This window comes from Coenobita brevimanus, chromosome 16, assembly GCF_032717465.1.
Source record: "Coenobita brevimanus isolate Jiangsu-jjx chromosome 16, ASM3271746v2, whole genome shotgun sequence".
NCBI classification, from domain to species: Eukaryota; Metazoa; Arthropoda; class Malacostraca; order Decapoda; family Coenobitidae; genus Coenobita; species Coenobita brevimanus.
In genome coordinates, this window is record NC_136969.1 from 30,748,330 (window position 1) to 30,761,220 (window position 12,891).

Genomic DNA, 12,891 nt, shown 5'->3' on the forward strand with positions numbered 1-12,891 from the left:
TGGTGGTTACTGGGAGGCTCCTCTGTCCTGTTTTGCAACCAACCCTCAGCTCCCTCCCTTGGACCCAAAAGGAGGATGGTAGGCTGCAGAAAAGGGCAAATTCAGCCTGCAGTTCTCCTGGTTCACATACAGATGCGCCTGGAGCTATACCACCATCATCGACATCATCATCATCATCATCATCAATTTCAACAACAACTCCATCAAAACAACAAACACATCATCAACAACAACAACCAGTCCTAAAAAAAAAAAAGTCCCCTAAACTCAGTAAAACATCCAGGAAACAGCAAGATATAAAAACAGAAAACACGTCATGCGAGAGAAGGGGTTAATACTGCAGGGTGTTCAATGACAGATCAATTAGCCGTGCATTAGGTCGAGTGGCCAGTGCATTATCGTCTGTTTGCCCACCTTATCGTTATCCTGGGGTAGCTCAATAATGGGGAATGGGTGAGACAGTACCCCATTTCAACCTATTACCCATATTTTGTACCCTATTATTTTCCTTGTATATATTTTCTTTGGGGTGCATTACGATTGTGCTTCCCTACCGGTTCATAATATTATTTTACTTGAATAATGAGGAATGGGTAAGTCTGAGTGCCCCATTTCTACCCATTACCCTTATTTCCTACCCTATTAAATTCCATAAATATTACATAGTCTTAGTAGTGCGTTAGACAGAGTGGCCAGTGCTTTATCGTGTGTCTATCCTCCTATTCGCTAAATTGGAAGGCCTAATGAAGGAGACAGAGTTCCTTATTAGCTTTCATTTAGTCCAATTTTTACCCTTTACTCCTGTGTTCTTTTCCTAGTCATACATATTTTTACACACACACACACACACACACACACACACACACACACAATAATAATGATGATGGTGATGATGATGATGATGATGTACCTAAATCTCTAAGTGTTATGCATGCAACGTGATGCAACAAAAAGCAATCACGCAGTTTCATCCTGATGCAACTCTCTCTCTCTCTCTCTCTCTCTCTCTCTCTCTCTCTCTCTCTCTCACTGCTTATCAATAACTCCCTCTCTTTCAATATCTCGTCCCCTCCTCCCTCTCCTCCATAACCCCCTCCTTTCCGCCCGTAGTTCACATACTGTGTGTGTGTGTGTTTGTGTGTGTGTGCGTGTGTGTGTGTAAATGAAGGTATAGAAATGACGTAATACGAGACGGAAGGATATAAGAGAGAGAGAGAGAGAGAGAGAGAGTGAGAGAGAGAGAGAGAGAGAGAGGGATCTACCTCTGGAGCCATCATGTAGGTTTTGCTTCGGAAATATCATTAAGCTTTTACACTTTTCACTTACAGGCATAGGCCGAGGTCAAAGCGAGTTTCGAGGCCAAGGACGAGGACGATCGAGGACCTTAACCCTAGACCTGGCATATGAATTACATCAGAGGGAATATCATGATGTAATATGCAGAACAAATCGCCAAGAATACAGGTGCTACGAAGCCTCCAAATCCGCTTAGAGTAAATAGACTGATGGCACCGGGAACCGAGATTGCGTAAGAGGACGAAATTTAGGCTTACGTTTGACATAAAATTACCCCAAAGAATACTCGGACACCTTACGTTTGCACCTCATCATAAGTAGGTTTTTAAGGTGATGTTTGGGGGGAAAAATTAGATAGTAAGATGTAGTAGTATCAATAATTCACGAGGGAAATAATTTGCTTTGAACTTTTGAAAGAGCTGTGGTAATATGTGAGAATTATTTAGCACTTCACATCGTAGAGTCCAGCGCTCAATGGCGACTCACATACACTAGCGTTGCCAGCTAAGAATACTGCTGGCTTCACGTAAACCCATAATTTGTGTACACGCCAAGATCATCAGACTATCGTTGCAATATGGATAAAAATGTATAGTGAATAACAAACTGACGGTAGATAACTGTAAAAATCTATGGATACGGTGATCAAATGGCATCCTTGAATTCGCGGGTTGTAGCCTGACACAATATTGGATTCTTTGACCTTGGAATCTCGGCCCGCCAACTCCACGTCTCACACCAGGCACACCACTCCCTTCCCAACGTTTCCCTTCCTCCCGCACCCCCTATGGCTTGTACGGTGAAGCAGTGATAATGAACGGATCTGTGAAAGTGGCAAGCATGTTTCTATAGACGTGGAGAGAGGGAAAATTAATCCATGTGACGTGAAATCACCAAGAAGGTTAGTGTCGCCGCTACGACTATCTGGCGACTGGGCTTCCAAACGCTTCCACAATGGACAGGTATTTTCTTTAACCTCATAGTTTCAGTTACTTTTTAATAGCTTATGCCGACTTTGATATTGTGTGTATGGCCATTTCGATGTTGTGCATTCTCTTAAACATGTGTCTGTGAGGCAACAGTGAAATGTGATAGAATGTTGACCTTGTATTTGTGTGGAAGCGATGTAGCATCTGGCAAGTACTGTAATGTGTTGCTTTTGCCATAGTAACACCAACTAGCTTAAAAATGTATACAAACACACATAGTACCGCGATGAATTGTATCTTAGCACATTCATGAATCGTGCTAAATTGACAGTATTTTCAGTATGGTTAATTATGCTTTAATTATCACCATAAATTCACAGAAGCAAGTGATGAATGTGTATTACAGGAAATGTAAACAGGCGGCGTGTCTTCCCCTTAACTGTAGAAGGTCAAGTGAATTATTGTCACCGGAGTAAGGCATGGCTAGTATAAAGTCGTACCTCTTTTATTTTTTATTTATTTATTTTTTATAATAGGAAGGACAAGGACAGAGGAGTTTAGGAATTTCCCATGCCTTACTCTTGGAAAAAAGGAGGGCGTGGGATGCTTAGTTACGACAAAGAAGTGATCGTAAGTTCGTCAGTGAATATCGACGGGAAACAGCAACAGTGATAAGGGCGCAGTGTGAGATAAGGGCTATATTATTCAGAGGGTTATTCATTCGATAACGTTGAGCGGCCAAGTTTTGTTTGTGGAGGTCCCGAGAGAGTTAGGCTCATGCGTCCTCGGTGACACTGAGCACGTACTAGCTAACAGGTGGTTCAAACACAGGAGAATTTTAGCTGTATTTTGGGTATCCTGTCGTAGAGCCGTATGCAAAATGGTATGGGAGGCCTCGTAGCTACTCTTCCTTAGTGATTTATTGATCGTCACACCCTAATATTCCCTTGTATGTTATTTATATCGTTTGAACATCGGTACATAAAATGCATCAGTACTCTATAATAGGATACTAAATGTTTTGTCCAGAATAAATCGTTAAGGAAGAGATGCGGCGAAATCTCTTGTCACATCTCCAGTACCACTCATTTTCTGGTGTGTTGGCCATAATGATTTCGCCTTGTATTATTTGGCCAGTTTATTTGTGCTTGCCATGTTCCATTCTTTCCTGCTTGGTCTTCAGCGATATGATCTCCCAGTGCTGAAACGTGTACTGGATGGTAGAAAACTCTCTCTCTCTCTCTCTCTCTCTCTCTCTCTCTCTCTCTCTATTCATTACCATAGGATTTTTCGTAGGACTTAATAAGTGATCCAAGAGTGTGTGTATGTGTGTGTGTGTGTGTGTGTGTCTATAAGGAATATCTAAATTTTTAAAAATATGTATCATTCACTAGAACCTTTTTGTGCCCATTTTACGGTTCAGACAGCTGCAGTTTCAGTCTAATCTTTAGTTATCAGTCCATGATCGAGTTATCAGAGGACGATGACATGAAGATTAGGTTGTGACCACCTCTTGCTGTAGTCGGGCGATAGAGTACGATTATCAGTTATTTTATCAGTTATCAGTCAAGTTATATCACTCACTGCCTTCTAAATAATTAACCCAGTCAGTCCAGTGGCATTTTTTGTTTCATTCCTGTCACCCCTAGACGATTTAACTCAGGAAAAATCTAAAATAATGAAGGGGTTTATTAAGCCTTCACATGAGGACTCAGTTGTTGGATTTCATTCTTAGTACCTCAAGACGATTTCTTTCAACTTTTGAGGGATGTGTAGTCTGGGAGAGGTTAATTAAGGCTATAATATCTGACCCTCCCAGTGTAAAAAGTCTCTCCCACGCTGAATAACATCGCTTAGAAGTAGCAAGGGTAAAATTAAAAGATGTACTGAACGTGTTAAGACTGTCTATCTAGCTATCTATCTATCTATCTGTCTATGTCTGTGTCTATCTATCTATCTATCTATCTATCTTTCAATCAGTTTGTATATCCTCCAGATCGAAACTTCTCTCCCTAGCTGAATGAAACCGGCTGCAAATAGTAAGAATGAACAAAAAGAAAAAAAATTAAGACACTGGATTCAAGGCGCTCAGGAAACAGCATCTTATCGCCAGCTCCTCCCCTGCACTACAGTGATGTTTTATTTTACATTATTCTTGCTGCTATCAGACGATTTTATTCACTTAGGGAGATTCTTGCGTTGGTAGTAGAAGTAGTAGTAGTAGTAGTAGTAGTAGCAGTAGTAGTAGTAGTAGTAGTAGTAGTAGTAGCAGTAGTAGTAGCACTGGCTGTCAATCACTCTTTTATCATTGCGTTTCTGTTAGCCGCATTCTTGTCAATTTATAGTAGCCTCTCTTACAATTTTTCTCTGCTTCTGTCAACCTACTATTCCACTGCGTCAACTCCACACTCAGGGCATGTCCGTCACTCTCTTCCCAGATAAATTTGATCAAAGAGCTTCATTTATACCCGGGGGAATATACCAAACTTTTCTCAGATTAGGAATATTTACCAGAAGCAGAAAATGAGAATCAGAACTGGTGAAATATTAGGCCAACTTTTGACCCTGCCTGTAGGGGGATTATGAAGGATTCCAAGCGGATTTCTCAGTCATTCTCACCCTCTGTTCTCTTTCCCGATTACCTTATTTTTCTTTTCCAAGTCATCTTCACCCTATTTTTTTATATATCAGAACAGAGGAAGGAAAAATGAATGAATAAAAAAAATAATTTGTTTCCCCACATTACTCTTACCACCTACCCTATCCTACCCTCACTATCCCCCATCCCACCTAATCTTTACAACCTCCCCATCTCATCCACCCCCTCTCATTGTCACCCCCCTTCTCATCACCCTCTGCAGACCACCCCCCTCCCCATTTCACTCCCTCTTCCCTTTCCTCCCCTCCCCCCTTCCCTTCTCTGCCCTTCCCTTCCCTCACCATTATCATCCTCCCACCCCAGCCCCACTACACCCATGTCCTCCTTGCCCTACCTTACTCCTTACCATCCCCCCCAACCCTACTTCACTTTCACCGTTACCCAAACCCCTCCTCCCCTCCACAACCTCACCCTACCCAAGTATCATCTGGTCATTTTCAGCCTGCTTTACATCAGCATTCTCACGCTTCCACTGGCTAATTAGTTGACATTATGCGGTGTGGAAGCCCGTAATCACACACACACACACACACACACACACACACACACACACACACACACACACACACACACACACACACACACACACACACACACACACACAGGCATACTTTCCTTGGAAGAAGATAGAATTTCGTAACTTTTTTCACCATGTATCCACCAAACCGTTTTTATTTTTATGCACTCACAATTATGCAATGAAGACTTTTTTTTTTTTAGCCTCATAATTATTTCCATTTTTACTTCATTATCTTCACTGGGTAAATATGCTCATGCAGGTATTCACATATGCATTACTACACCCAGAAAAACTAGCTTCCTAATGTCGAAAGTAGTGCTAGCTTTACTCAGGTCTGATGTCAGGTAAAAGTTGGATTGTCAGTTAATTAGGTAAACGATAAATGCATGGACGAAGAATCATTTGGGCAAAAGATTCAGTACAGTATCTCAGGCATGTGTAGGAACGTTTAACTGGTTCGTTATTTCATTTTTTACACAGTTTGGTCTTAACCTATTCAATCCAGTGATGTATTTTCGTACGTCATTCTTCCTACTGCCAGGTGAATAAATTTGGTTTAGGAGGGCGCCCAGGTAGTGACGGGGTAATGGAGGTTGTATCTGTCCTCCTCATTTCGATAAGTCTTCTCTGAGCCAAATGAAGTTGTCTAGAGGTAGGAAAAATATACTAAACAACGCGTCATCAATGTGAAGTTGTTATATGAGTTTGTATATAAAGTATTTTAATTTGCATTTATTTATCTTCCAGTGAGGGACCAGATACGGACTGCACGAACGAGGATCATGAGGAAAAGAGTTCATCGAAATGGCAGAGGAAGACAAGTAAATACAGTGTTTGTAGTTATTCATGGAGAACTTACATTTGGCAGACGATTAACCTTGATGTGAGAAGTGTGAAATATTAATGCTTTTTTTTGGAAAATGGACACAGGAAATTGCATTTGTTCTTTAGACAGAGGTTGGATAAACTTGATAAGAGACGTGTGAAAAATTTTTGCTCACAGGAGATAGATTAAGAAAAATGCATTGATGCATTAGTTAGAGATAGGATAAACTTGATAAGAACACAATGAAATATTAGTACTTTTTGGAAAATGGATACAGGAAAATACATTTGTTCATTCGATAGAGATACAACTGCCATGTAACCTCAAATTCAGCAAGTATACTGGCAACACATACAGTTCATGAAAATATAGTTGTGAGAGCAGGTATGAGGATATTGAGGAAAGTGGATGGAGATTTTGTAGTTCTTCCTTAAATGTAATGGTTTTGCAGAAGTCCTCAACGTCATAAGGATGGCGACCTCTCCAGCCGGGTATACGGCAGAGGATGTCAACTTTGGACGCTTCTTCAAGGCAGCTACGCAGACCAGTAAGAGGCTCCTTAAGGCTGTATTTCTGGTGATGTTGTACAGGTCTAGAGTGGCAGAGGTTGAAGTGTGGCCTACATCTATGGTCGATTTCTGCCATCAAATCCTCCTGTGGTCCAAAAGCCAATTCCGTGATAACTTTCAGAAGGACGAAAAGGAAATTCTTGCTGAGCCATTTGAATTAGCTGACTATGATGTGTCGCTTCTCACCAAGATGATTCATAAGTGCTTCAGTGACATGAATCTGCCTGAGTCCTTTTCCAGGGCAGTACGTGATCTAAAAAATGTGAGGAATCGAGTGTGTCACGAGCATGAAATTCTAAATACTGATCAACTTCAGGCTAATTTAGATGATCTTGCAGTAATATTTGACACCCTCCTTCAGGAAACAGCCAACTTCTTCATGGTGGACACAGATGATTTGCAAAAGCAGTTTAGAAATGAAATTGATGAAATCTTAAACTCAACTGTGCTATTGAATTCGTCAGACTATTTTGAGAATGTGAAGAAGTTTCGAGCTGAACTTGTTGGTCAGTTTATTACCAGTGGGAGAAAGGAAGCAATGAGTCGGTATGCAAAGTTGAAAGCACTGAACCCCTTTACTTGGTTAAGTGATGAACAGTTTCCAGAGATGACAGTGGACAAAATCTTCACACCCCTACACATCTTGGAGAAGGGTAGAGTTGTGAACCTAGCCTTACTGCTCAAGACAGAGATAATCGAAGAGGAAACTAGTAACCCGACAGGCATACTTCCTTCAGTCCTTGTGGTGACCGGTATAGCTGGGTGCGGGAAGACATCTCTGTGTCGCTATCTACTTCATGACTGGAGGACAGGTCATGGTGCTGTTGAAACCCTTAGATCTGTTGATATAGTGATCTTCATTGAGATGAGAGCTGTAACGAGCAATGCTCTTGTGCCCTTCCTGTGTAAAAACTTGTTACTGGAGACATGCAGCCAGTTTAAGGAAAAAGACATTATATCCACACTGGGGAAGATGAATGTCCTCTATGTTGTGGATGGAATGGATGAAGCCACTACACATGGCAGGCAACTTCTGAATGATGTTCTCTCTGTTCTCGGTAATTCTAGAATCATAATCACTACCCGTCCAGAATTCTCGTTCATCGTGACCCAGATGGCAGAGAAATACCACCTCAGTCACATGACACTCTCAAATCATGGGTTTTCAGCTGAAGGAATTTTCGACTTCACATCGCGTGTGTTTAATTCAATTGAACTAAATGAAGTTCATCGAAAACAGCAAAAAAGTGAATTTCTGACATTTCTGAGAACTTCTGGGAAAGGTTTGGGTGACCACCTGAAACTTCCTCTCACACTAGCACTGATCATTTGTCTCTGGAAAGATGACAAGGCCAGAATTGCTAAAGTGACTTCAGCTACAAAATTATATGCAGAGATAATGCAGCTGTGCTCAACCAAGCTGATATCACGGTTGCAGAACACCTCCTTCTACCATGAGCTAGAACTTCAGACCTTCATGGAGGAATGGCTACTTGCACTAGGTCGTGAGGCTTATGACATGTTGGAGGAAGATGAATTCACACTGAGTGAGCAGCGACGTAGGACACTTGCCTGTCTGTGCTCAAAATGCCAAATTGATAGTATTCAAGTTTTCTCTGCCTTCCTAGTATGTGAAGTGACAAATACCCTCACTGGCTTAAGGTACCACTTTTCATTCCTTCATAAGAGTCAGATGGAATATCTGGCTGCTCTGTACGTCACCAATAAACTGACTCAGGAGTCAGATCGCCAGACAGATTCGGTAATTGATCCTTTAAAGAATCTTAGGATTTTTGGAAAAGTAATTACTGGTACCAATATAGGATTTGGAGCTCCACCCATGAGGAGCAGAGCTTCACCCAAGATGTCACCCACTTTTAAAACTATTCGAGCACGCAAGTGGATCAACACCATGATTTTTGTCATTGGTCACTTGTGTTTGAACAATGCACCAGATACTGTCATTGAAGAGGTAACAAAGAATTTATTAGAGACCCAGGGGTTCACCTGTGATCCTGGTCCTCTTTGGGAGCTGGTACGGGAGTCTGGTCACCATCCCATTGTATGCAAAATGGTTGAATCATGTATCATCAGAAAGTATGTTTGGCGACCAGAAACAGTGGATTTATGTGATGGCACCAACCCAACTTTTCAACTCCTCCGCCATACGAGTTTCACCACAGAGGCTGTCATGATACGAGTTGTGGGCAATCTTCAGTGCATTAAGGTAGTTGGTGATGATGGGTATGTTGAGGAGCGTAGCTATGAGAACTTGATACCAACATTAGTTGCCCTGGCTCAAAGACCAGCAACCCATGTGGTGCTGAGGTGTGACCAGCACTTTTATGACTGGGATAACCCTGATACTACAGACCAGCTGTTGATGACTTTGCTACCAAAAGGTAATTTATCGGCTTTGATGGGTCATGTAGGTGTGCTTGGAGCCTCTGCTTTGTCTGCCATAAGAAAAGTTGGTGAAATGCAACTTCGGGTGTCAGAGCAAGCTGCTTTAAGTTCCCTTGCTGAGACACTGAAAATAACTCAGGGCAGGATTGAAAAATTAGTGTTGCGGGTAGATCTTCCACGTACAGTGCTGCCCTCTGACCTGCCTTGCCTCACAAATGCCCCAAACCTCTCACTCCACCTACGCCATGTGGGCGATGAGAATGCCTCATGGGCAGCTGAGGTCATTGCTGCCCTCAGCATCATTTATGAAGAAATTGATCTTTTGTCTTCATCTCTCACATTCAGTGGAGCACAGGAATTTCTAACATTACTTGAACAACACAGGGTTGTCATTAACACATCCCTCGTAGTCCGCTCCCTTAACAAGGTGGATGAGAGTCAGTACGAAAGTCTAAGAAATATGATTCAGTGTTCTTTTCAGTGGTGGAGCTGAATTATCACAATGTGGTGCTTGAGTTCTTAAATTTAAACTGTGAATTATTGAAAACGGTGCCCAGTGTGACTCACCATTTTTGTTGAAAGCCAAATGAAATGGCTTACTCAAGTGGATAAACACCCACTAAAAACTCCAAGAATTTAAGGCTGAGGTTGTATAATGTTATGAAAGCGTTGATTTGCAGTTCTAGTAAGGTGCTTCCTTTTGGAACTCGTTTGACAAAGTTAATAACCAGTGCTTTCCTTTCAGAGGTGTTACTGATTCTTTACTATACAGTGACTGTTTTGGACCTCTGAGCTGTGAATCGATTTTTTCATTTTTTCAATGAATAAAGTGACCCAGACATATCCATATTCTGCATGTTAGAGACTGCATAATATTTTTTTCAGTTGGTTTATCGAGGTTACGATATTTTTCTAATAGACGTCGTTAAGTATTATGCATTCATAAATCTCTAACAGATTATTGTGTTAATTCTCTACGTGTTTTAAAAATCATATCCTTGTAAGTAGCTAATGAATCTGAAATGGAAAGAAATATTGTGTAACGAAATAAACAGGTAATTATAATGAATTTACTTAGTTTACCAAAGGAAAATTCATCTCATTCCGTTTAGCCTGTTTCACTGTTATGCATTTCTCAAATTGTAACACAGAGCTCCTGGAACACTGGTATAAGTCTTGGATCCTTACATTCACCTTTACTCCCTTTGATTGCCCCCCCCTCCTTTTTTTTTAATATTCCCGCTACCACCACACTTTTTTTTTTTTTTTTAAATCTCAGAAGAGACTTTTTAAACTGGCTGTGTTAGATGTAGCCTTGGTTAATCCTTTTACTACTACCATTTGACATGCTTCTCAAATTGCGTACATTACCCTGGTGGTAGCAAGAGTTAAATAGACTTGAACTGAGGGGGTTAAGATTATCATGGAACCGTATCTGTCTAGTTCTTCTGTTATTGGTCAGTAGTTTTCCCTGATTGACCTCCTTAACTCAGTGTCCTAATTTCTTGCTTTATTCCTACTGCCTCAGGGGCGGATCAAGGAATATTTCTAAGGTACAGGTACTTGGAACATGATGAAGCAGACACTGATGAATAAGAAGACAAAACACAGAAAACTGCTTTGAAAGGCCATTTGGTGGGTCTGCTGAAAAGTTTTTTTTTTTTTTTTAAATCAGCAATTGTGAATCTTTAAACACAATATCCTCTTTATTTATATTGTAATGGAGGACACGTGTTATCTGGTGTATGTTATTTTTAATATGTTTTTCCTGCCTCTTTTCATATTCCGTAAAAAAAAAAAAAATCACATGCTTTTCATAACATACAGTAAATCTGGTCTGTTCTGATAAGTAATTTTTCAAGTATGGTAGAAGGGTGAGTAGAGGAAGGTCACCTTACACATCTAGTACCTTTGCTCATGTCATTGATGTTTCATATTTTGTATTTCATAGGTTCTCATAATGTGTTTCCTTTTCTGTTTCCATCTTCACGACTCATATTTCTCAGTTAGGCAGTTCAGTACACACCTCAACATTCTCTTACAAATCTGTGATATTGTTCGTTCTCGGTTCTTTGAGGGGATTGACCAAATTTACCACTCTCGCATTGATGTATATTCCAAGGTTTTCATCTGTTTGGCTGCCTTTGTTATATGAACAGTTTCTAAGCATCCCATAGACTTAAGCAGCGTTGATCTGTTTCTTGGGCACTGCTGCATCTCTCCTCGGGGTTAGGGCTCTGACTGGACTGTGGAGATGAACTGTGTCTCTGCATATAGATGTATTCTTAAAACTGAGAAAGGGAAGATATTTGCTAGTCGCCAATTTATTATGATCATTTATGGAAGAGCTGTGAATATCAGAAGTGGTTAGCCTGCATGCCATATTACAGAGCGCATTTAGCAACATTTCCTTTTCCTTTTTAAGAATACGGCTATCGGTATATTAGACAAGCTGGAGAGAAGAACAAAGTATTACAGTCTTCATAATAAAAGTCTTGCCTCCTACCTGATGCCTCGCACGTCTAGCCAGTCTTATTGGTGACGTAACTGAGCGTCTTTGCTTCAGCTGATTCAGGTGTTACGAATATATTGGTATTGGAAGGACCTTGTTTATGTCCTCATTTTATACTCTCTCTCCCTCCCTCTCTCTCTCTCAGTATTATGTGGGCCATGCTATGTCGTCATTTTATACATTCTCTCTCTCTCTCTCTCTCTCTCTCAGTACAGTGACGTGTTTTTCAGTATTTTCTGCCTACTTCCAGACGATTTTATTAAAGTTAGGCGTGACATCTAGAGGAGAAAGAATGAATTAAATCTATATCATATCCAACAAGTTCTGAAAAGCCTCTCCAGAGTTAAATAAAATCGAATGGGGGACCAAAAATAAAAATAAAATAAAATAAAATAAAGCATCCAAAAATAAAAACACACCTGATTCACTGGGTTAATTAAAAAAAAAAAAGACAGAAAAACTATATTAAAATTCCATTAATGTCTGCGTACCTGGTTGGAGTTTTTCATATTTACGCCGCCAAATAGAAAAAAAAATTGTGATGCTTTAGGGGTCATATTTTTGGATATGGAAGCGCTCTAACACCTTTTCTTTTCCGGTTTATTTCTGTATGTGCCAGTCTAATATTTTTTTCTTACTTATACACTATGTCGAATATACAAAGGAAAAAATATGGTGCAAGAGGCTAGTAAGGTGTAACATGCAAAATGAATCGCTGAGGAAGAGGTGTTAGTAAGCTTCCTTCCACTCCGAGAATACGGACCTTAAACACACTACTGCCCTATGTAGATCTCTTGCTGTATTAAACTGAATGCCAGTTGTACTTTTAAGAGACACTAACATATACATACATACACACACAGATACAAAAATACATACATACCAACTTACATACATAATACACACATACCAAAATGCATACATACACCTTTAGCAGTCTGTTATGCTGAGAAATAAAGGAGGAGTTTATTTTTTAACTTTATATTTTAGGTATTGCTACTTTTAAAGCATGTCCAAAAAAGACAAATAAATTTATAGATGAGGCGTAGCTTCATTGTATCATTAATCATCCTTTATTATATTTTCTGTAGTGGTAAAAGGTAAAAGATTCTCACTCTTACCCCTTCAAAACTGTGACGTCTTTTGCTGGCTTATTCTTTCTTCTGCCTGCAAA

At 40.3% G+C, this 12,891-nt stretch overlaps 1 protein-coding gene across 1 annotated transcript; it reads left to right on the plus strand.

Annotated features, from left to right (window-relative positions):
* Positions 1 to 2,027: 2,027 nt before the first annotated feature.
* Positions 2,028 to 10,291, plus strand: LOC145390940 (uncharacterized). Its single transcript, XM_080265674.1, has 3 exons — positions 2,028 to 2,258; positions 6,152 to 6,225; positions 6,682 to 10,291. The coding sequence occupies exons 1-3, from the start codon at positions 2,251 to 2,253 to the stop codon at positions 9,696 to 9,698; spliced, it is 3,099 nt and encodes a 1,032-aa protein (XP_080121800.1). The 5' UTR covers positions 2,028 to 2,250; the 3' UTR covers positions 9,699 to 10,291.
* Positions 10,292 to 12,891: the final 2,600 nt, after the last annotated feature.

Coding starts and splice junctions, on each gene's coding strand:
- LOC145390940 (XM_080265674.1), top strand. Junction 6,226..6,681: donor GAAATGGCAGAGGAAGACAA/GTAAATACAGTG, acceptor ATGGTTTTGCAG/AAGTCCTCAACGTCATAAGG.